At 32.4% G+C, this 26,508-nt stretch overlaps 1 protein-coding gene across 1 annotated transcript in view; it reads right to left on the reverse strand.

The window, feature by feature from the left end:
• LOC145258197 (immunoglobulin-binding protein 1-like) overlaps nt 1-26,508 on the reverse strand; it is a 184,467-nt gene that overhangs the window by 108,896 nt on the left and 49,063 nt on the right. The window contains exon 2 of the mRNA XM_080116090.1: nt 10,479-10,519. Coding sequence (XP_079972216.1) covers nt 10,479-10,505 — 27 coding nt within the window. The 5' untranslated portion in view covers nt 10,506-10,519. The remainder of the gene's footprint in view (nt 1-10,478; nt 10,520-26,508) is intronic.

Here is a 26,508-nt window from a genome sequence, read left to right on the forward strand (position 1 = left end):
AGTCTGAACAAAAGCTAAGAAGAAAAGAAAGAAAACAAAAAAATGGTGAATGAAAATGTAATGTTTTTCTTTTTCCTTCTTATTCCTTTTTCTTTTTGTATCAGTCTATTCTTTTTTTGTTTTCTTTTTCGTATCAATCTATTCAGTCTTTCTTGTTGCTTATTCTTCCTGTTTTTATTTCATATAAATTTATTTGGGTTTATTTTACTATACACATAGATTCGAAAAAGTTGTCAAAAAACAAACATATAACAAATAAATGTTATCAAAGGCAAGATAAGTTACTTTTCTATCTAACTAGATACTTTTTTTAGTGTCTTTATTTAATGTAACGTGTTTATTCGGCTCGAAAAACATACAGAGTTTACCGATGTATTTGAAAAATATAAATGGCGGTATGCTCGGTGTTGAACACGGTAAGTTCGGGAAAACGAGTTTAAACAGAAAATTATACAAAATATTGTGAGGAACTCACTCAATATATGTTGCCATGACATAGGCGGACACATATCGGTGGGTTTCTAACAGTATTTTGTATAATTTGTTTATTTTAATTCATTTTCCCAAACTTGCCGTGTTCAACAGCGAGCATGTCGTCATTTTTCTTTTTAAAATATATCGATAAACACTGTATGATTTTCGAACCGATTACACGTTTTAAAGTGAGTAAAACCACTAAACATTGTTCCAGATAGGTAGAAGAGTAACTTATCTTACCTTTGATAACATTTATTTGTTATATATTTGATTTTTTTACCACTTTTTCGAATCTATGTGTATAGTAATACAAACCCATTTATTTTTTTTATTTTCTTATTTGTTTCTTATTCCTCTTTTTTTATATCAATCTACTTTCCTTTCTTCTTCTTCTTCTTCTTCTTCTTCTTCTACTACTACTACTACTACTACTACTACTGCTGCTGCTGCTGCTGCTTCTGCTGCTACTTTCTTTTTTATATAAATCTATTCTTTCTAGCGTTCTTTTGCGTTTTCTTCTCCTTTCTTTTTATGCCAATGTATTTTTCTTTCTTTTTAGCAATCCATTCGTCCCTTCTTCTTCTTTCTTTTTCGTATCAATTTATTTATCTCTTTCTTTTTGTTTCTTTCTTTTTGCTTTTAATACCAATCTATTTTTCTTTCTTTCTTTCTGCTTGCTTCTTCCTTCTTTTTCGTATCAATCAAGGCTTTCTTTCTGCTTGACTTATTCTGACTGTTTTTATTTTATATAAATTTTTTTTCTTAGTTTCTTATTTGTTTCTCATTAGAATAGAAGGCTTTCCGGCATGTAAGGACGTCAATAGTGAAGGGGTTGAATTTTGCTGCTTGTCGGATTAGTCGGGAGTTATGTACTTATGAGTTCATTAGAGCACATTCCATTAAAATGATTATTCATTTTTTTTTTTTTTTTTTTTTGCGGACTGTTATCCCAATTTTCATAGTTGTTGTTTCGCCCAACTCATCCTCTGGCCTTCTTCAGTCCCAAAGGTTGGATTTGATAGTCTTATAAATCCAATTTTGTGTTTTTATTTGGTCTTCTTCTTTTTCTTCTCTATCTCTTTCGTTTTTATATCAATCTATTCTTTCTTTCTTTCTACCTCTTTTTTTCCCTTTTCTTTTGTTCTCATATCACTTTATTCTTTTTTTTTTTATGTTCTCATAGTTCTTATTTCGTTTTCATATTTATTTATTCTCTATTTCTTCCTTTGTTTTCATATTAATATATTATTCCCTTCTTTCTTATCACTTTTCTTTCTCTTTCGTTTTCAAATCAATCTACTCTTTCTTTCTCTCTTTCTTTCTTCTTCTTTCGTTTTTATATTGCTTTTTTTCTTTTTCTACTTCTTCTTCCATTTTCATATCAATCTATTCTTTCTTTTTCTTCTTCGTTTTTCTTCTTCTTCTTCTTCTTCTTCTTCTTTGTGTTCATATCAATCTATTCTTTCTTATTTTTCTTCTATTTCCTCTTTTGTTTTCGTATCAATCTATTCAGTCTTTTTTCTTTGTCTTGTAATTTGCAATGATCACCACATCAAACTCATATCGATTAATTGCAGTTTTTGAGTCAAGTAAAGAAACCTAATTTATCTGTTCTTTTTAATATCAACTAAGAAACTTCTCCATAAAAGTGATCCTCATCAAAGCTGTCAGGTAGGAAGGAAAATGGCGTCTTTGTTTATCACCACACCAGGGATACGTCTGTGTAAATCGCTATAGCTCAGCTCATGGCAAACAATTCAAACAGTCCTACACACCAAACATGCCCAATCATACGGAAACTGTTGGACGGAACAAATCTCATCTGCATACAAAATAGGGTTTAAAGGGGAATAGTTATTTAACACTGTGTTGTATTTAAAACAGTATTTTAGAAAGAAGAGTTATGTGCCCTTAGATTCGGCAGCAATGAACAAATCCGAAAACATTTCAATGGCATAGACAATTGAATAATATTCATTTCAAGCTAATTTCTGTTCAGTTGTAATTAGATAATTAAAAAAATTATTATTGTTGATGTAAACAGAATCGTTTTCATCCAAATTATTTCTTCATATTTATGTTTCACAATTCACACAAACATCACTTTATTTCACTAGTGCTCTCGGATCTGGTTGTCTGAAGATACTGGCCCCATGATCTAAAACGCGCCAAACATTGACACTATTGTTTTCTTCTTTCATTTTGAAAAAATCAATCGTGTTCTGCAAAGTACCCCAAAATAATAACAAAACATTTTCCCTAAAAACAAAACAAAAAACAAAACAAAAAACAAAACAAAAACAAACAAACAAACACTGAAAAAATATTTGAAGGTATTGAAGGAGGATGCGCCGAGTTGCGTGTTGCTTTTGTAGTTGGAGTTATCAATTATAGATTCTGACCGTGTAGTCACTAACTTGTAAGGGTGTGAGTCGGTGTGCACCAAATTCATAATCGAGACCTATCAATTTTTAGGACCGAGGTTGCAGGTGCAGGAATCTTATTGAAGTCGAAAGTAGTAGGGTATCCGCGGGACCGTTAAAGGTAAATTTAACAAGATGGACGATTAATGGAAAAATGTCAGTGGATCAGATTCTCACATACATAGAAATAAAAATATAGAAATAACCCAGGAAAATAACGAGACTTTACAAAGAACACTCTATTAATATGAAATAACAACATTTATTTATATGATTGTGGTATGTTAATTAATCAAACCATTATTCTCATCTTGGGTGTTTCGGTCGTTGCAACCTGCGACCCTCTTCGGGTGTTGAAAACATAATTCTTTTTCTCTACTAAGAATTCGAACCGTCAGTTTGAGGACCGTGCCGTAGATCATAAAGAAGATTCAATCTTCAGGGGTCACTAAGATATTTTTAAAGGCTTTTTTATGACCAATTTTTTTTTTAAACAAAAATACGCATGGGTATCGATCCTCTGTTTCGTAAAAAAAAATTTCACTAATATTAACAATTAATATAGATATCCCGAAAAATTGAGTCATAGGAAAACCTTTAAAAATATCTTAGTGTCCCTTGAAGATTGAACCTTCTTTATGATCTACAGACCCATCCTCAAACCCACGGTTCAAATTCTTGTAATGCAGAGCCCACACTCTTTTCCTAGTAGAGAAAACGAAGCATATTTTCAACACCCGAAGAAGGTCGCAAATTGCAGCGACCGAAACAATGTGCTAATAACACCCAAGATAAGAATAATAGTCCGATTAATCAACATAACATCAGCATTCACATATCATCTCAAAAATTCAAAATTTATTTACATGTTAGGAACATTAGTTAAAATCGTTCCAACGTAAGTGTTTTCTTGTTCGTTATGCAGGATTACCTAAATGCGGATTTCGTGAGAATAGCATAAAGTTTAAAATTACTGATTTTTTTATGAACAGAGTGTCACACGTGGCTTGAAATTAATGTGATTATTTTCTGAGAGAGAAAAAAAAACATTAAATCATACAAACGAAATGCGCGCGCGCGCGTGTGTGTGTGTGTGTGTGTGTGTGTGTGTGTGCTCGTCACATAAGAAACAGTAATTCGAAATAACGTTGTTTAAAAGAAGAATTCGTTCTCGTTCGATGTGGTAACTTTCCATGATGAGAATTAAGGTTCATGTGCATGACGCGCGTAAAGTCATGTTGGGTGATTTAACGTCTAAGAACGGATTTTCATCGACACGTGTCCGACTGGAGAAATCTGAAGAGAAACTGATTTGATTTTTCGCGGCATTCTCGGCGAAGCTGTTTTACGTCTAAATAGACGGAGTCCGGCGTATATAATGATCACGGGCAGCAGTGATGGTTACTTGTAGAACTGTTTCCTGAACTGATTGAATTTTGGCGATTAAATTTCGAAAACCTATTTGCTGTATCTTTACGCGCGGAAACGTAACATACTCCTTTGTTCCATGTGTGCGAGTGGTCGTATCACGACGTTGTGTGCTTACGCGTTCTGATACTCGTGGGCGTTGAAAATGGTGACCACTACGAAAATGTTCCTGCCGAAAATTTGTTCCGGCCGTATGTAGCGGTCACTACAATATAAAGAACTGGAAGAATAAAAACTTTTTTTTTTTTTTTCAAAATTACTGGATTCTGCATTAAATAAATCGAAACGGGTTGATATGCCGTAAGACAAAACAACCGAAACACTTTATTTTATTGGCAACGAGGATTGAAATAGAAAAAAAAAAAAACAAAAAAAAAAGAAACAAAACAAATCATTTTTCAACTCTCGACGAGTATTGAAAAAAAAAAGCCCAAAAAAACCCAGAATAATTTGTCAAAAAGATAGCTATTTCTCAATCGTTATTTTCATGGCAAGTGCGCTCATCTGAGCTTCAATCTATGTTCCCCTATGCCAAACTTTTACAAAAAGAAAAAAAAACACTCGTCTAGTTACAACTACTATCAAAAATTTTCCCGCTCCATATCGGTGCCTAAATCTAAATACAAATTTGAACAAAGCTTCTTTCCTAGAAGTGCTCGCCTGCAGAACTCTTTTCCCCTGACCTGCTTTCCAGAGGACTACAACATGGTCATTTTCAAGTCTAATGTAAACAAGGTCTTGTAGTACTGTCCCCTTAAATAATCAAATTTTACCCACTTTTCACCACTAACGATCACTACGCTGTTGTTTCAGTGAGCACCTTACTCTCATTAACCTTTACCCTTGAGTGGCCATCGAGCCTTGGTGAGTAGTGACTCATTTTATAAAAAAAATAAAAAAGAAAGGATGAAAAAAAGTTGTTTGAGGAATCTCAGCTTGCGATTTTTGACTTCTTTGAACAAGCATTTTTTACGGCACAGAAAAAGTAGGCTTTTAATATCAATGTCAGAGAGAGAGAGAGAGAGAGAGAGAGAGAGAGAGAGAGAGAGAGAGAGAAAGAGAGAGAGAAAGAGAGAGAGAGAGAGTCAACTTTATAGGTAGGTATATAGATAAATAAAACGCTATAACAACTGGCGAAGTAAATGCAAATGATAGAGGTTAGCCGACCGATTGCCATCTGTCCCGTCTCTTTATCCCCACTTGAATCATCGCAAAAGCTACTCTCAATGTGGGGGGTATGTGCGCTCCACCTTCTACAGACAGAAAACATTTCCTTTATAATGCAGATATACATAATTAATGGTTGTAGCACACGAATCATTAATATTAATTGGCTTCTTTCCGTTTTGCTTGATTTTTCATGGCAAATTTGTGAGGCGGATAACCTACTTGTTCATATTTGCTCAAATTAAACAATCCTTTCATCTTGTCATTATTTTTGACTCACTAGGAGTACTTGCACAAGTCGTCTTCAAAGATTTCTCTTTGAGAACAACTTGTAGTGTTTTCTGGAGTCTGAGTGACAACAAGTCTCCTTAGATTTACAGTACTTTCCACCACTTTTGAAAACCTTTGCAGATGGATTTGCGTCATTGCAACAGCCGCTTACCATTGATTTCTCGTTGGTAGCGGCTATTGGTCTTCACTGGAATTTGAGTGGCAATGAGTCTCCTCAAGGGCCCAGTCCTCTTTGCACTCATCCAGCGGAGGTCTGGCTAGTACTTTCTTTCCTCGGTTTTTCCATCCTCCTCCTCCTCCTCCTCCTCCTCCTCCTCCTCATTATTATTATTATTATTATTATTATTATTATTATTATTAGTAGTAGTAGTAGTAGTAGTAGTAGTTGTTGTTGTTGTTGTTGTTGTTGTTGTATTCTCTAGGAGTGCTCATACAGAGCATCAGTGATTGCTCAGTGACAACAACTGATAGTATTCTCTGGAGTCTGGGTGACAACAAGTCTCCCCAGATTTCCAGTATTCTCCACTTCTTTCGATAACCTTTGCAAATGAGTTTGCATTATCGCACCAGCCGCTTGCCAATAACTTCTCGCAGGCAACGACCATTAGTCTTCACTGGAGTTTGAAGTGCAATGAGCCTCCCCAAGGTCTCAGTCGTCTTCGCACTTATCCAGTAAAGGTATGGTTAATTCTTTCTCTGCTCGGTCTTTTCATCCTCCTTGACCCTTCACGGCTGTGTCGTGCCAGTTGATTCCAACGCTACATTTTTTTTTTTTTTTGTGGTGGTGTGAAAGTTAACTTACAATTAAAGGATCTTAGTTTTCTTGATTCCATGTGGCGTTCTTCTATCGTTTTGTTTAAATCTGTTACAGTTTCTATATGGCCGGTAAACGTTTGTGGCTCATGTGTATTAGTCTTCGCATTCAAGTGTTTCCCTTAATATTTTAGCCGTTTTCATTATTGCTATCCATTGTATTTTCTCAGCCAACCCCTCTGATTTCAATTTCCCCCATTTTTTTTTTATCGAAGTTTTTCGAGGTTGTTCCCATTATGGCTACTATTATTGGGATTGTCTTAATTTTCTTCATCGTTCATATCCCTTTCAGCTTAATATATTTTATTTTAATCCTCCGTCTCCTAAATATTAATCTTCTGGTCTGCTGAGATGGCGATATCTATGATCGGGCAGTTCTTTTTCTTCTTTGTTAACTATTATGACATCCGGTCTTCTTTCTTAAATGAGGTTTATCTATTTGCACGTCCATGTCCCATAGGATTTTAGATTTTATGATTTCCGTTATCAAGTACGACCGGTTTGTGCTTGTGCCATTTGTTTCTGTGTTCAAAATGCAGTTGTTTGCATAATTCCCTGTGAACTGCCTTCCCAACTTGATGGTGTCTACTCTTGTATTGTTTTTTGCTGCATTCAATTATTACGAGGTGCCTTCAATAAGTTTCCAGACTTTTTTCACATGGGCACTTTTATTGATAGTACACACATGAAACTCTAGTCACCTTCGAAGTAATCTTCTCCGGCTGCAATGCACTTGTTGTACCATTCCAACAATTTCTGGAAGGCCCCATGGGTGTCCTCTTGTGTGAGTATGTCAATGACCCTTGTCACAGCCTATTTAATCTCCTCAATTGTCTCATAACGCCAGGCTCTAATTCACAGGGAGTAAGGTCTGGACTATATGGAAGAGTTAGGAATTGTCTCGATGCCCATGAAATTGTCTTTCTTTGTGATCGTATTTTAGCGGCCTTGGGACAAACTTTGCACAAATCTTCTGCATTTTCAGTTCCTCACGAATAAGTGTGTGCACAGTTCCAACACTGGCATCAAAATGTGCACTTATTGTCTCTACAGACAGATGGTCCTTATCCATGAAATTCTTAATTTGGCGAATCAACTATGGTATTCTGATTTCCTTCTCTTCTCACACCTCTCATCATCCATCACAGACTCCCTGCCTTCCTTGAATCTCTTATGTCACTCAAAAACTGATACTCGATTCATGCAAGATGGTCCAAAAGCAGTATGAAGCATTCCATACGCTTCTGTGACAATTTTTCCAAGTTTAAAACAGAATTTTGTTGCCTATCGTTCTTCTAAAGTGTCCTCACGTTCAGATTGCATTTTTGAAATTCACCAACTGTGGCAATCACGCTTTAGTGAGGTGTATTCCTATTCCTGCTGTAGCTGTTTATTTGAACGTGAAACCATAATAATTTGTCAGTCATCTCATAAGATGTATAGCAATAACATACTGAAATTTGAGTCTACGATAATTTTAAATACCGTTAAAAAAGTCTGGGACCTTATTGAAGGCACTTCATATGTGGTTTATAGTTGTGTCTCTTTGTCCACAGAGTCTGCATTCGCTGCTTTCTTGTGTCTTGTCGGTAGATTTGATATAGTTGGTTCCAATCGTGCTATCTTGTGCGACTGTTATTAGTGATTCAGTTTCTCTGTTTACGTGTCTTTTCGTAGCAATGTCCAAATGTTTTCGTGAGTCTCATCTTTTGACATCCATGTGAATCATCTGCTTAGCTGTTTCTCTTCCCATTTTTCTCTGTCTTATCGCTTGCCTCTCTGTTCTCTGTCTTGTTCATATTTACAGTATCTCTTGCTGTAGTTCTGCTTTATGTATTTTTCTCATTCTTTTTGTGTCATTTACACAATCTTCCATACAAACCAGCTGCCTTTTCTCCATTTTTCCTTGTTGCGTAAAGTCGGTTAGCACCATCCTTTGAGTGTAGTGCAATGTGCATGGTCGTGAGTTTCCTGGTTTCTTACTAGTAATACTGTCCATGTGTTTAAACCTTTTATTAGGTTCCTAGTACACAGTTTAGTTACTAGTAGCTTTCTTGTTTTCATGCATCCTTTTCCAAGTTTCTCTTGGTTTGATGATGTCTGCTTTTAGAAATATTTGTAAGTGCCATGTTCACCTAGTGTCCTTATATCCGCTGGGATATGTAGCGCTATACTATCCGTTGCCTTCAGTTCTCCCCTACGTATAGCTAGCAGTGCGCACTTTTTCATGTCGATTCAATTCGCTGGCTGAAGATTCTGGTTGTGTTTATTAGCGAGTCTGGTTTTGGTTCCCGTGAAAAAGTTTCGAGTCGTCCATATACATTAGGTGGTTAATTGTTTCATCTGTATCAGTAAACTTATATTCGACTTAGCATTTTTCTTAATATATTGTTGTGGAGAATCATGGCTATGATGCACAGTAGTGGTGATGGAGAATCTCCTTGTAAGATATCTCTTTGTATCTATCTCAGTTATGGATCGCCCTTCAGCTGTCAGTTCAAGTCTCCATGTTCTCGTTGCTTTTTCAATCAAATTGGTAATTATTATTATTATTGTTTTATTATTATTATTATTATTATTATTATTATTATTACTATTATTGCTATTGTATTATAGTTATTGTTATTGTTTCATTATTCTTATTGTTTGATTATTGTTATTGATTAATTCTTGTAATTGCTTTCTTATTATAATTGTTTTATCATTGTTATTGTTTTATTATTAGAATTGTTTTATTATAATAATTATTATTGTTATTGTTATTATTGTTTTATTATTATTATTATTATTATTATTATTATTATTTTATCATTATAATTATTATTGTTATTGCTATTATTGTTATTATTATTGTTATTATTGTTGTTGTTGTTGTTGTTGTTGTTGTTGTCATTATTATTGTTGTTGTTGTCTGCTGTATTTATTTATTTATTTATATATGTTTTTTTTTTTTTTTTACTTTATCGTGAATCAGGCGCTTGCGTCATCAATTTCCCCAACCAATGAAATTGCGTAATTTGAATTCGAATCCTGGAGATATTTCATTTGCTTTTCCAGTCGGTTTGGGCTTTGTTCTTTATACAAAGGACAAGTAAAACAATGGGCTTGAACATAAAACGTTTTATCAATATTTTTCTTGTTGCTTTTCTCCTTTCCGTATGAAAGACAATGGACATTCTTTGAAAGGGTGCCTGAGCGATGAGTGGCATCATCTACCTTTGTACTCTTCTCCTGGAGCCTCTTCTGGCTCCGCTTATTCGTATCTCGGGTCTTTTACAGAAGATCCCAGCAAAAAATGGGGGGAAAATGAGTTTTGCAAAAAAAAAAAATAATAATAATAATAACTAAATAAATAAAATAAATAAAAAAAAAAGGAAAAAGAACTCCTCCTAGTCATTTGCAGTGCTCTCACACGCCCTTGACATTCTTTGGTGCCTGTCCAGAATTACCCCTATATTAAAAAAAGAAAGGAAGCGATAGATGATGTACGCACCCATGACGGAAAGAAAGTATCATATTCCAAAGATCACGTGAATTGATCAAGTAGCTTTATTTTTAATTTAAGTTTTCCAATGTCCCCATGTTAAGAGTGTCTTTCTAAAATATGTCAAGTTTACACTTATTTGGAGTCCTCCCTCTCTCTCTCTCTCTCTCTCTCTCTCTCTCTCTCTCTCTCTCTCTCTCATTTTCAGCTTGTTTTCAATATCGTGTCACAAAATTTGATTTTCTTATTTAAAAATAAAATTGCTTGACCGATTTACGTGATTTTTTGGAGTACGGTGGTATTTTTCTTTCATCACGAGTACGTATATCATACAGTTTTTTTTTCTTTCTCTTTGTTTTTTTAATGTAAGGTAAATTCAAGACAAATACCCTTACCTTTGTTAGTTCTTTTTCGACATGCATCTGTAAAAGTTAGTCTGTAAAAAAAAAAAAAAAAAATGAAGAATAAATGGCACCATGGAACACATCGCGGAATAGTGGATAGCTTTAATAAGTTGATGTAGAGGCATAAGGGAAACGATTCTTTCTGGACATATTCAATGACATGAATGGATTCCATCCTCTTCAGTAAATGATATATATATATATATATCAGCTGTATGCCCGGCGTTACCCGGTCGTACAATGTGCGTAAACATAGTATTTTCATTTATGCAGATTGCATATGTTGTTTTACAGAATCAATCCTCTATTGATTATTATATATTAGGAGGAATACTTTGCCCGGTGGACTAATTAGTAATAAATAAATAAAAAAAATTAAATAATAATGATAATGTCGTTCATCAAATTCCGTCTGTGTTTGTTTACAATATCATGTCAGCTGATATTTGCGTTTGATGATGAATGCATTGGAAAAGTCACTTATGATCAATGCTTAGTTTTAAAACATGCTAGCGAAGAAATAATATACGACAATTTTAAATGGTACCTCTTCTTTTATCGTAAATTGAACTCATTAATAAGAAAAAAAAATAGTAAAGTTCTGTATTTTTTTAAAGGAGAAATGATTTGCTGAGAATTGAATCTCCCTTGATTTGCTTAGAATTATCTCCCTTTATTTGCTTAGAATTATCTCCCTTGACCGGTGTAACGTAAAATATTTCCCTGTAAAAATTATTTTTTTATCTATAAGAAAGAAATACTATCTTTATGGTCGGATTTTTTTCGATTTTCGATATTTATCGGATGAATTTTCACGCACAAACACACGCACACACAAAGTGACTTCTTATATATATATATATATATATATATATATATATATGTATATATATATATATATATATATATATATATATATATATATATGGGGGGGAGTGGCGGAGCATTTTTGGCGGGGCTCTCCTATAAAAGATCCCACATTCCTCCCCTCTTTCCCTCTTCAAAATTCGCGTCGCTCCCGTTTCTCCACCTCCGACTCCCCCTTATTTTATTGAGGGTATCATCCTTGATTCACCTCCCCCTTCTTTCATACTCATCTTCTCGTCTCCTCCTAATCCTTCTCCTCATTCTCTTCCTCCTACTACTCCTACTCTCCACCCCCTTCTCCTCCTCTTTCATCTCGTTTCTATTTTACCCCTCCACCCTCTGTTCATCTTGTTTATCCTTTCCTATTTCCTCACCCTTTGCTTCTTTTCTCTTTCTTTCTTCCTCGTTCTCTCTCTCTCTCTCTCCCTCTCTCTCTCTCTCTCTCTCTCTCTCTCTCTCTCTCTCTCTCTCGTTCCATATTCCTCGAATGGATGAAATAACGTCTCTGCAGATCGATACGTAGCGTGATCGTCAAATGTCAGTCACCGATCGATCATCGAATATCTCGTCTTTCCAACGTCTGTGTGCGGACGAGCACGGGCGAAGCGGCGGTACAATTGACTTTGTACAACATTTTCGGCGTCACTGAGTCAGCCTGACATTTGAACTATTTGTCTACCAAGAGGAAAGTGGGGATGAGAGGAAAAGAGATGAGGGGGTGATTCTGAAAGGAAAAGTAGATCGAAGGAGAAAGAGGAATGGTGAAGGCAATTAAGAGGAGAAAGAAGGAATAATGAAGAAAAAAAATTAAAAAATTAGGTTTCCTTGGGGTTTTTTTTACGGAAAATCAACTCTTTTTTACGGTTATAACTACATTACATAACAATATACATACATACAATGAAGTGTACAATGGAAGTTTTTTCATGATTTACAAGTCCTAATGTTACTTCAGTGATCATCAGTTGTTTACCATGAAATACTGTTTCGGAGATTAAAACAAACCCAAATATATTAAAATCATGGCTCCCCAGCAGTGTCGATCAAGCACCACCTCTCTTAAAGACAAGAACAAAAATGTTCCGACTATTGGATCTATATTTTTGTGCCAGAGTTATTAGGCTATCTATCTATCTATCTATCTATCTATCTATCTATCTATCTATCTATTCCCCTCTCTCTCTCTCTTTATATATATATATATATATATATATATATATATATATTATTTTACCTACTGATACTAGTGTTTTATGCTTACGCAATCTTCAATGTAGGAAATGATAATTGCTGGTCAAATATTTTGAACTTAGTAACAAAGTCGCTTTTGACACGGCAGCTTGGTATTCAGCCCCTAGACCAGCATCAATTAACGCGTTAACAAGCAATTTAAATTCTATATTATGTCAAATCGCCAAACATTGTTCATAACAGCGGAAAGAACTTCACATTACGCACAGATTAACAGCTTATTTTAAATTCTCATAGACGCCCAATACCTGTTGCAGGTGTCGATAAGAATATTTATAATTTTATTTTAAAATATTTATTATTTTTACTTACAGACACCAGTGCTACATGTTTTTGTCATCTTCAGCCCGGATAATGGTAATAACTGTCGGTCGAAGGATTTGCACCCATTTGCAAAGTTACGTTTGACTCTGCAACCTGGTATTCAATTAATGTAGGAAATAGTAGAATTTAAATGCTGTATTATGTAAAATCGGCAAACATATGCAATAAACATAGTCACATAGTGATCAAGTGAACAAAAGCATATATATATATATATATATATATATATATATATATATATATGGTGGATTCTCTCATCAAAGACGATGAATGAGGGTTCAGTATGTAATCTTCAGCAGCTACCAAGCTCTGTGACACCACATGCGTAGTTGCAATCCTGTAGACGTCCGGCACACTCCTCTGCAGATGGTGAACTTTAATATGCTTGTCGGTCAAAGATGTCTTCTCGAGTGAACAGATAACCCTGCTTTGCTGCGTGCTCTGAAACCACAATGGCATACATATTCATTTTTAGGTGGATGTTTCTTATGTTTGCCTTCATATTTACACGAAGGGTGTCCCTATGACAAAGGCGGTTATGTTCAAATTCTTTGGTCCCCAGGAAACGCATCTTCCTCCATTTTCTGCGATTCCCTGCTACACTCTCCCAGGAACTCAGAGAAATTCCACAACGTTTCAGGTTGTCTTTTAGTTTATCTTTGTAACGAAGCAGGGGACGCCCTATTGGACGGCAAGAATTTGTCAGTTGCCCATAAAAAAGTTGCTTAAGAACTCTTGAGTCATCCATTCTTACAAGATGACCCGACCACCGCATTTGTATCCTGATCAAAAATGATTCAATACCAGTGATTTCACATCTCTCCAGTAATTCACTATTCCGAACACAACCCTGCCATCCAACATTGCTAATAAAACGCAGGCATCTCATATGGAAGGAGTCAAGCTGATTTATATGCTTGCGGTACAAGGTCCACGTTTCGGCACTATACAGAAGAGTGGGCAGAACAACAGATTTGTAGACTGCCACCTTTACTTTTAGAGGCACATCGTGGCTGTTCCAGAGTCTGTGTCGCAACCTACCAAATGCCTCACTAGCTTTATTAATATATATATATATATATATATATATATATATATATATATATATATATATAGTCAACCACATACAGTACTGTTTCGCTGTATCACAGCGTATTAGTACGACTAGACAAGCAGCTACCTCAAGCCATGTTTGAAACTCGACCGTCTACCTATATATAGTGGTTTGGCAAGGCCACAGGGGAGACAACCGAAGCAGCAAAGCTGACAAATGTAGGGGCGAGAACCGAAGCAGCAAAACCGACATATGTAGAGGAGACAACCGAAGCAGCAAAACCTAAGCTGCTTACCAGGACACAATGTATACAAACGTAGGCACAGTTGAGCATATTTTATTGGTTTGAAAATATAGGTTCCTTTTTTTTATACCAATTGTCATAAATTTTTAACCATAGAACAGTATTATAATCTTCAAAAAGCCTGCAAATTTTCACGTAGTTTCAATTCAAATTGGTCACGAGTATGGATTAATCTATATATAGATATAAAATTGTCAAAAAAACAAGGTGGTATAAGTTCGAAATCTCTGCGACTATTGATCAGAATTTGAATGAAGGCTCCTTAGAAAGCTAATGACCTGAATTGTATAGTTGGATATATGACATTTGCCCTTAAGGTCACGTATTAATACACACACACACACACACACACACACACACACACACACACACACACACACACACACATCCCTAAAACTTCTGGCCTTAATGGAGGGGAGACAAAAAGTTGCTGCTATGGTTTCAAATATTCAAACAATCTGAAATAACAGTAAGGGGAGACTTGATTCCAAATATTTCTCATGTTATATCTCCCCTCTTTTGGAAATAGGGTATGATTGTGAATATCTCCAGTATCAAATAATCCTTATACACTGTGAAATTTACTTCATGTATGAAAACCAAGAGGGGATATATAACATGTGAGTATTATTTGGAATCAAGACTCCCCTTGCTGTTATTTAAGATTATTTGAAACCATAGGTGCAAGTATTAGTCTTCCCGCCACCAAGGCCTGAAGTTTTGAGGATATATAATATATGAACGATTGGTTCTGTCTTGCAGCAAAAGATGCCATAGTGTGATTGAAAACAAGGGGCTTTTCACTAAATACTGAAAGGATTCTTTATTTTTTCATAATGAATTTCCCTCGTTCCTTAACTTTTGGACGCCTGTAATTTAATTAAATTTATTTATATGTAAAAAAAAAAAAAAACTAATATGTATTAAAATCAAAAATTAAAAAAAAATTTTTTTTCTTTAACTACCATTATTAAACATTGGAAAATTCACCAAAAAAAATGTTTTTTTTCTTTTTCAAAGATAAAGTTAGAAGCCATTAAAAAAAATGATCGATCGTTCCTTAACTTTTGGACGCTACTGTACATACATATATATATATATATATATATATATATATATATATATATATATATATATACATATATATGTATATATATATGTATATATATACATATATATATACATATATATATACATATATATATACATATATATATACATATATATATATACATATATATATACATATATATACATATAATTATATATATATATATACATATAATTATATATATATATATATATATATATATATATATATATATATATATATATATATATAAGTTAGAAAAGCATTTCATCCAAGGCATGAAAATTGTTAAACAAAATGTTTTTACTATAGGCTTTAAAAATAAAGGTACAAGATTCAAGTTGAAATTTATTTATCTTAAAATTGCACTTTTATAAATTTTAAGGTATCAAAAAAATACCTTATTTTATGTAATGTACATTCTGTTCCACTTTAAAAAATCATTGACATTTTTATATTTATATCAGTAATTGCTAGATGAAAGATAATGTTTTTAAATTGCACCAAAATGTACATTACATAAAATAAATCCAAGGTAAATGTTTGATTCAATTTAAATTAAATTTTTATACCTTACTTTGTAAAATTTATAAAAGTCACTTTGAAGATAAATAAATTTCAAATTGAATCTTGTACCTTTATTTGTAAAGCGTATAGTAAAATATTTTATTCAACAATTTTCATGGCTTGGATGAAATTCTTTTCTAACTTGTATCTTATCTTTTTAAGATTATATTTTAAAACTCTCCTTGTCTCTATTTCAGTTTGCATTTCTCCTCACACCACAACTCATTTTTGCAATCACCTCTTTGTATTATTACAGGTCTGAATATTTTCTCTGTTTCAGTTTGTATTTCTCTTCACACCACAACTCATTTTTTGCAGCCCTCTCTTTGTAATACGGGTCTGAATAATGAGAAAATCGGAATTTTTTTTAAACAAAAACTTTAAAATAACTTTTTTAGATTAATTTTTTTAAAACTTCTTTCAGAATAGAAAATCTTTAAAATTTAATAAGGAACATATTTCATATAGGTTTCATTAAAAAATATTCAGTAGATAACAAGAAAAATAGAGATGAAAATTTCAAAAGGACTGCATAACTGGTTACGGTCAATAGTAGTTCTCGCCAGCGAAAGTCTTTGTTATTGTTATTATTATTATTATTATTATTATTATTATTATTATTATTATTATTATTATTATTATTATTATTTAAAACATTTTGTATCCTGCTCTTTCGCGCGAGGACTAATATATATAATTATAAAACTCAAATGACCTTGTAACGGGTGTTGTAACTCAACATCCGGTTTACGGCTTCCGGTTGCTCATGTGTACATAAACATAAACCCATAACAGCGTAATCAAATAAACACAAATCGCTCGACCGGTTTCGTTCAAACAAACGGACGTCCTTAGAAAAGCGAACATCTCAAATTTCAATATATGAGAAGCAAACGCAAAACGTGATTAGAAATAATACGCATAATCATCGACTTGTTTCATATATACGATATATATTATACTAAATAATCAACGCGACAATAAAACGTATTGTTTTACTGTGTATTTTTAGCGTTTCATTTTTTTTTTCGCGTTTAAATTATCCAAATAAGCAAATGTTAATACTTTCTGCTTTTTTTTTTTACATCGTTCATTTCCGTATTACGTTTAAGTTATTTTAACGCAATTTTCTTACAAATAAATCTACTTTAACCCGTTGACAACCATAAAAGCATTTTACAACGGCGATTTACCCACCACCTTCCTCCTTTTTTAATTTATTCTCCATTTCTTAATATGCCTTTCTTTTCTTAAAAACATTCATACATTTTCTTCTACACTACCAACATAAATAAATAACACCGAAAATATGTTTTCTTTTTAAATTGCATTACAAATAAATAATCAACGTGAGAATAAAACATATTGTTTTACTGTGTACGTTTTCAGCGTCCCAATTGTTTTTTCTTTTTTCGCGTTTAAATTAAGATATATATAAAAAATTTGAATTTAACTTTAAGTGTTATGGTATCTTTTCAGTGTACATTTGCCCAATTTTTTTTTTTAAATAAACAATAATAAACAGAACGACTCATAGAAATCTATCTATATTCTTTTTTCATTTTAATATACTTTCATAGAAATGTTTCTGTTATGTCACAAAAAAATTTTCTTTACGTCACAAATGTCACACTCATACATTACTTCCATAGCTAATATAACATACTGACCCAACAGGTAGTCTATATATATATATATATATAAATACATATATATATATATATATATATATATATATATATATATATATATATAAATACATATATATATATATATATATATATATATATATATATATATATATATATATAGTCATCCACATACAGTACTGTTTCGCTGTTTCACAGCTCATCAGTGCGGCTAGACAGATATAGATATTATTATAGATATGTATATAAGTAAATTCTTGGTACAGCAAAATGGAAGGAGAAATTTTAGAGGAAACATAATTTAATTTAAATACCAAAGAAAAAAAAAAAAACCGGGCAGGTGGAATTATTAAAATTTCCTTAAGGCCTTATAGTCTGACCTTCTAAGAGGAAACGTCAGAATGATAAATTAAAAGCTAAGAATCGAATGAGGAAAGAGGGGAATTTGGTTTCAGTTGGAAGACCAGTGAGAAAAAAAAAAAAAATATATATATATATATATATATATATATATATATATATATATATATATATATATATATATATATAATCTCACTGTTCAGGTGGTTTTAAATCAGAAAAGAGAGGGAGATAATAATGAAAATTATAGTAGAATTTTATTATGTTATCATGTCAATAAATATGATTACAATAAGGGAAAGGGAATAAGGAGGGGACTCTTTAGGCCATGGCATTTCAAAGCTAAATGTTTCTTATCAGAAGAGAAGAAAAAAATCAGCAATATATGAGAGTAATAGCAAAGAAGACAACGCCGATTATATATACCTTTAAGGTTAAAAATGAGGAAGTTCAGGCGGAGAAGAAATGAAAAGGGAGGGGTAGAGCTTCATCTATCCAAACAGGTTAGCCCTTTCTCTCCGAAAAAAAAAATCTATTTTTAAAAATTAACTATTTATAAAGTCGCCTGACTAGGCATTCTGGTTTTACCCGACAATTAATCCGAAACATTAGCATGTCCAGTGTTTCGACCATATAAATTTGTTTATATTGATAAAATATATCTTTCTCTTCTTTTATTGAGCACTGTTAATAACCTGGTTAAATTCATTCATGTTTATTTAATTCTATATTATTAGGGGGACTTAGTTTTGAAAGCCGATTCATCATAATTTTTTGTAGGTTTCCGACTACCTTTTGATTGTATTTGAAAGATTAAGGACTGAACTTAATTTCCAATAGGAAAAAAAAATACACGTGAAATACACGTGAAAAAAAAAAGATATGAAAAATGTTTTCACGGCGAGCTAACCAATTTAGCTAAATTTTGAAGTAAAATAAATTCATTGTAGATATCCTTTAAAAGATAAATATTATTTTTGGGGGTCTATTTCAAACATAATTAGTAAAGTAAAATCCTAAGATATTGAATTAAATTATAAAAAAAGACCTTGTTTGCACAAAAAATAGCTGAATTAGACCCCAAGCCGAGTGTTTTTTTCGTTCACAAAACCACAACAAACCATACTTTTGTGAAATGTGGAATATACGGAGGCCCAAAATCTGAGACAGTCGAAAAGCTGTCTGAAAATGACGTCATGTAATTAAAAGGAATGAAGGGTGCTGGGTCCCCCCACACCCACCCAGACGGGCATCCGTACATTTCTATTGCAAATGTTTGTATAAATTTTACCATTTTTTAATTTAATTATTTTTCTATGTTCCTGTTTTAAAATTAATTTTTTTTTAATTATTGGCCAATATTATGTAAAAATTATGTTAAGCCGAAAGTTTCACATCCTTGCGAGCAAGGAAATTATTAAAATATTGCATATAAAAATTATGCAAAATGCAAAATCTGTAATTTAAAAAAAAAAGTAGAAATATTTTTGCTATTATATATTTTTTTTGTGAAAATATTAAATAAACAATGCTTAATTAAATGGTAATATCGGTAGTTCGAGAAATTCATTTTTCTTTCAGTTATATAGAATTCATTAATACGGACTTTAGGGGCTTTTTCGTAATGTTACTGTAAAAAAAATTTTTTTAATTATTATTGTTACAAATTACGATGCTTTATTTTTATATAAAAAAAGCAGAAATAGATTCTTGCGTTTTTTATTTACTACTGAAAACCATAACTTTAGTAAAGGTATTTTTTGCTTAAACAAAATAATACATTTCTACTAAGATGTAAATAAAAATAATTAATTCATTATATTCCGCGATCATTATTTGATAAATACTGGAAATTTTATTAAAATTGGTTAATTTCCTGATTTTTGGTGAAATTTTTAAGTAAAGGGAGGGGGTCAAAATGTTTATACATTTTGAGCGTCGGGATTCATTTTGCCCGTACCTATATATTATGGTATATTGTAATTTGTTCTCTCTCCAGGAGATGAAACGCAAGGTGTGGTGCGTTTTGAAAAGCTGAATTTAGTCGTAACACTCCCCAATAATAGCGTTAGTCATTTCGTGTATTAATAAAAACGACTGATTTATTAGCGAATGTGTTTACAATCGAGTCATCCTGTATTCACAAACAGCATCCTAAAATTCATTGATTGCGAGAGTAAAGAAGCGTAAAATAAATTACACATATACACGTGCGGGCGCGCTCTTTCTGTCTGTCTGTCTGTCTGTCGGTCTCTCTCTCTCTCTCTCTCTCTCTCTCCCTCTCTTTCACACACACACACACACACACACACACACACACACACACACACACACTAATATTTCACTGACCTATTATATAAAAAATATTTATTCAAATTCCATGATGAGGTTTTTCCAACCTTTTATTACATGGCGACACATTATTGAGTTAGTGTTTGTATTTTCTTTTTTTTTTTCTTTTTTTTTTTTTTCATTTTCGCGGCACACCTATCACAAAATAGATACTTTCTATTCAAAAAACTTTTTTGCAATAATATAATAAAAAAAAACGAAGAAGATTCTTTACTGAAAATATTTATTTACATAGTCCCCATATTGTGTATTCGATATTATGTATCTCTCTATATATAAATTCGTATTCCTGTCTGTTTATTTGTTTACAATTTGATTAATATATACAAAAGTTTCCTTATTTTACTCTTTCATTTATTTCTATATGTAGCATTATTCTTGCAAAATATACAATTAAGAGATCATATCATTTGTATATTACACTAGCTGTAACCTGCCATGCGCTGCTGTGGCTCAATTTGGTGTAATGGAAAAATCTAATGCATGTTTCTTATACTGTTAGTACAGCAATCCACTCCAAAAGTGTAAAAAAAAAAAAAAATAAAAATAATACAAAAATGGAAAAAAAATACAAAAACGGTACTCTTGCAGAATCTGACCAGGATCCTTAGGAGTTTCCATCAATCATGGCTTGGGCTCGACCAGCAATCAATGGATTAAGCCGAACGTTGCTAAAATGTTGGAATGGTTAATCGATTTTTTTTTTTTTTTTTTTTTTTTTTTTTGTAATCAAAAATCTTAATTTTCAATTAATATTTGGGTGAGGGGGATACTATACACACATTCGAAAAGTTGTCCAAAAACAAATAAATGTAAGCAAAGGTAAAGTAAGTTATATTTCTACATGACTGGATAATTTGTTTGTTTTTATTTAATGTAAAAGGTTTAATCAGCTCGGAAAAGGACACAGCGTTTATCAATGAATTTGAAAAAGACAAATCGTCGTGGACTCTGTTGAATATGTTAAGTTTGGGAAAATAAGTAAAAAAAAAAACTAAACAAAACGATGCATAACAGTGTAAGGAACCCACCGAATATATGTGACCATGACATAGGCTGACATATTTAGTGGATTTCTGACAGTATATTGTATAGTTTTTTAGATTTAACTCATTTTCCAAAACAACGTAATCAACAGTGTCCGCCAGTCCGCCCCCATTTGTATTTTTCAAATACATTGATAAACACTGGTTTTCGAGTCGACTAAACGTTACATTAAATCAAACGGGTTTGTATTACTGAACACAGATCCGAAAAAGTTGTCGAAAAATAAATATATAACAAATGTTATCTAAGGCAAGATAAGTTACTTTTCTACCTAACTGGATAAGCCAGTTGGTAGAAAAGTAACTTATTGTGTCTTTGATAATATTTGTTATACATTTGTTTTTTTTTGGCAACTTTTTCCAATCTATGTGTACAGTAATACAACCAAAAAAAAAAAAAAAACACACACACACACACACACACACACACACACACACACACATACACACACAAATATCCAGTTAGGTAGAAAAGTAACTTATCCTGCCTTTGAGGTCCACCTACACAATTTGTTTTAAAATTACTACTTTAAACGTTTTCGACGATGCTGAATAAGAAAATCTTATTTACAGTTTGCAGAGGAAAGTAGTTTTCGAGATATAAAGACCTGTGCTATGCACTATAATTCACTGGCGGCCATGAATAAACACCCCAACCTCCCAATATTAAGAACGGTTTTTGGAATGAAAACCGACAATCTCCTCATGTTAAGAGCAGCTTTAGGAATACACACCCTCAATATTCCCATGTGAAGAATGGCTTTCAGAATAAACACCCCTAACCTCCCCATGTAAAAACGGCTTTTGGAATAAATACCCCCATCCTCCCCATGTTAAGAACGGCTTGCAGAATAAACAACGCCTACCCACCCATGTTAAAAATTGTGGAGGTGGAGCTAAAGTAAAAAACATTTTTTAAATCAATTGTTAGTTTAAAGCACAACGCTAACCCGATTTTAATAAAGGAAAATCATTCATATTTTCTTATATAAAAACAACTCGGGGAAATCACAGGATTGGAGTTTAGGTGGCGATTAACCTCGAACCGAAAACAACTCAAACCAAAAACGAAAGGGACACATTATATCGATTCACCGGTTTTTATCCATGGAAACTGACCACTATTGTTCAGTTTACAAATAAGCTGAATTTATTTTCCAAAATTAAACAATATAAATAGAATTTTTTTCTTTTATTGTTAGCAATATAATATTGCCAATATTCTAAATTTCTTTTAATGTTGACCTACTTTAATATTAGTCTTTTTCTTTATCGCTGAAAGGGATTAATATTAGTTTTAATGATATTTGTTTACTCCGCTGACGTCGCGCGCAAAAAAAAAAAAAAAAAAAAACCCCGCTGGTAATGAAAAAAAAAAAACAAACAAAATAATATAAACAGATTTTTTTTTTTAATAAAAAACGAAACAATTTTTATTTACATTGTAAACATATAGAAATAGAACTTTTGATTGTTTTTAAAAAAAATTTGAAACAATACGAACAGAATTGTTATGGTACTTTTTGTGCGTGGGTGGGTTTTTTTTTTCACCCTCACCAAAAGTCCAAGAATAATTCTGTTCGTATTGTTAATTTTTTTTTTTTTTTTTTTTTTTTTTTTTAAATAATCAAAGGTTCTATTTCTATATGTTTAAAATGTAAATAAAAATGGTTTCGTTTTTTATTTTAAAAAAATCTGTTTATATTGTTTGTTTTTTTCATTTCCAGCATTTTTTTGTGCGACGTCAATGTAAGGTGCTACTGTGATAAGAACCAGATTTATAGATGGGATCCTAGGTGGAGAGTTAATTGAGCAATAAGATATTTATTCACATATTTAGAACTGGATATTTGAAAGAATTTTTTATCTATATTTTTTACTTTAGTTTACTTTAAACATACAAACGACTGGGGACCGCCTGTGAATTTGTTATTCCCATGAAACTTCTTCCTTTGGAGGAAGCCGGTTGCACCCACCTAGGATTAATGCGATTTCAAACAAGAAATAAACAAACAAGGCATAATACCAATGCCCTGTAACAGACTAGTGATAGAATCCAGATTTACAGGGGGTACATTTTAGGAGGGGAGTTGGACAGCAAGATGTTTGTTCCCATTTAAATTTCTGCATGTTGCTATGATCGGAAAAAACAGAGAGCAGGAAAGAAGTCATCAAAAAAGAAAATCCTTTGGCATCCATGAACTTCTATAGTGAAAAGTGCAATATAGCTGCTAGTTGTGTTGGGCGAAAGTATTTTTGTTGAGGGAGTACAGTTAGTTGCAGTTCTTTTATTGGAGTGAAGGGTTAAAAAATGAGGAAATGAAGACAACATCTGATAAACACATGATTGAATTAATGTGGCGAAAAAGGGGGGAAAAGCTTTCTCCTTATAATAAAATGCATCCGTGAACAATATGTGTTTTTGTATAAAAAAAAAGAAAAAAGAAATTGTTAGGTGAAAGTACAGAATAGTTACAAAACACCTCCCACCAAAAGTACCAAAACAATTCTGTTCGTATTGTTCAATTTTTTTTAATTATCAAAAGTTCTATTTCTATATGTTTACAATGTAAATAAAAATTGTTTCGTTTTTTATTTTAAAAAATCGGTTTATAGTGTTGTTGTTTTTTTTTGTTTTGTTTGTTTTTTTTGTTTTAGTTTTTTTTTCATTTCCAGCGGATTTTTTTTTTTTTTTTTGCGCGCGACGTCAACGGAGTAAATTAAATAAAGTCTTTTACGTTTTCTTTTTAATTTTTAATGTTGTAGGTACGTGCAAAATGAATGCCGATGTTCAAAATGTATAAACATTTTGACCCCTCCCTTTACGTAAAAATTAATCAAATATCAGTAAATTAACAAACTTTAATAAAATTTTCAGTATTTATTAAATTTCAACTAATGAATATAAAGAATTCGTTATTTTTATTTGAATCTTAGTGGAAATGTATTATTTTGTTTAAACAAAAAACGTCTTTACTAAATTTATGGTTTTCAGTAGTAAATAATGAATGGATTTATTTTTGCTTTTTTATGAAAATAAAGCATTGTAAATTGTAACAATAAAAAAAATGGAAACTTAATTTTTTCAGGAATATTACGGAAAAAGGCCCCTGGCGTTGGTTTTAATGAATTCGATATAACTCGAAGAAAAATTAATTTCTCGAACTACCGATATTATCATTGAATTAAGCATTGTTTATTTAATATTTTCATACAAAAAAAAAATTATAATTACAAAAAATATTTCCTCCTTTGTTCTAGCTTACGTTTTTCGCGTAATTTTAGATGTAAGATTCTAATATTTTCCTTGCCTGAATGAACGTGTAACTTTCAGCATAACATAATTTTTATATAATCTTGCAAAATAAAAAGGAAAAGTTGAAAAAATTAACAGCAGAAACACATAAAAATAATTAAATTAAAAATGGTAAAAATGATACAAACGTTCAAGATAGGAATGTGCGGATGCGTGGTTGGGAAAAAAAAAAGAAAACCAACACTCACTATCTCCCTCCAACTACCCGGCGTCATTTTCGGACAGCATTTTGATTTTCTGACATTTTGCTCTTCTATAGGATCTATGCTTAGACGACTTCGTTTATTTTTATTTGAACAAAGCCAGAATCCTTCGCTTTTGGGGGCTAAGTAAGCTATTTTTGTACAAACAATGTTTTTTTTTTAAATTTAATTTAATATTTTATGACTTTACTTTACCAATTATCTTTGAAATAGACCCAGTAAACTAATATTTATCTTTCCGGGGATGTTTACAATGAATTTACTTAAGTTCAAAATTAAGCTGAACTTGTCAGTTTTCGAATGTCGCCGTGAAAACATTTTTCTTTATAACTTTTTTTTTTTTTTTTTTCATGTGTACAAGTATTTTTTTTTTTCTTTTGGAAATTAACTTTAGTCTTTAATCTTTCAAATACAATCAAAAAGTAGTTGGAAACCTACAAAAAATTATGATAAACCGCCTTTCAAAACTATGTTCCCCTATCTTTTTCTCCGCCATTATTGCTCGTAACTATGCTTAGGTAAGAAAATCCTAGTTCACATAAGTTGAGAATTGCAGTAAGATTTTGATTTTTTTTTTCATTAGAGTTGAAATTGAGAGGTGTGATCATGATTAAGAAATTAAATGTCTTTTTAAAACAACATGAAATTAAATGGCTTTACTAACAACATGAAATTAAATGGCTTTACTAACAACATGAAATTAAATGGCTTTACTAACAACATGAAATTAAATGGCTTTACTAACAACATGAAATTAAATGTTTTTATTAAACAACATGAAATTAAATGTCTTTCTTTATTAAACAAAATGGAATGAAATAGCTTCTCACTATTATCTTCGCGTCACACCAGTAATAATTCCGCGTCACACTAATTTGCCGTGGCTCACTGGTGAAGAAGTAAGAACCACTGATCTATTGCAAAGAAAAGTCGTCGCTCATAGTTGAGCACAACCACGAATACCGAATAACGCCACTATTTTCCTAAAATCACTCCATTTACTCTTGATCCTCGCCTTGAATGAAGGTTGAATGTTTAAGCAAGGTGAGCATCAAGTACCATTTTTAAAAAGTTTTTGCCATGATATGCCAGCGGCATTTCATCCTAACCGGGTTGAACCGACTTCCTCCGGAGGAAGAAGTGTTATGGGAATATCAAGTTCATAAGCCGTGCCCAGTCGCTTGTAATATCCTGGTCAGAGGAGATGACGACGTTCGGCGTTCGTGGTTCTTGCAGGGAGGTGGCGAGGTACTCCTACCTGGTACTGGTCAAGCTTAATGTTGTTTAACTTCGGTGATCTACTGAAAACCCGTGTGTCAATGTGGTTATGCCTGGTATGACTTTGATATGATTCGACCAAGATTTGAACCCCGGTCTCCAGTCTGATTATCGAGCACTCTAAGCATGGTATCAAGTGGATGTTTCATTTTATCTTTTTTAATTTTTTTTTTTACATATTTTTATTTATTTTATTTTTTTTACAAGGAAGTTACCACTTATCAAGGCCCGGGGGCCACTCGGGGATAAGGTTTATTGCGTGTACATTAATCAATGGGATAATATCGTAGTAATCGTTAGTAATGGAGATCTGATAAAGTGTCTTACTTAAGGGGGGCGGTTTGTCAGGAATTTGTTTAT

This window comes from Euprymna scolopes, chromosome 33 (assembly GCF_053919585.1).
Source record: "Euprymna scolopes isolate OS-2025 chromosome 33, ASM5391958v1, whole genome shotgun sequence".
Classification (NCBI taxonomy): Eukaryota; Metazoa; Mollusca; class Cephalopoda; order Sepiida; family Sepiolidae; genus Euprymna; species Euprymna scolopes.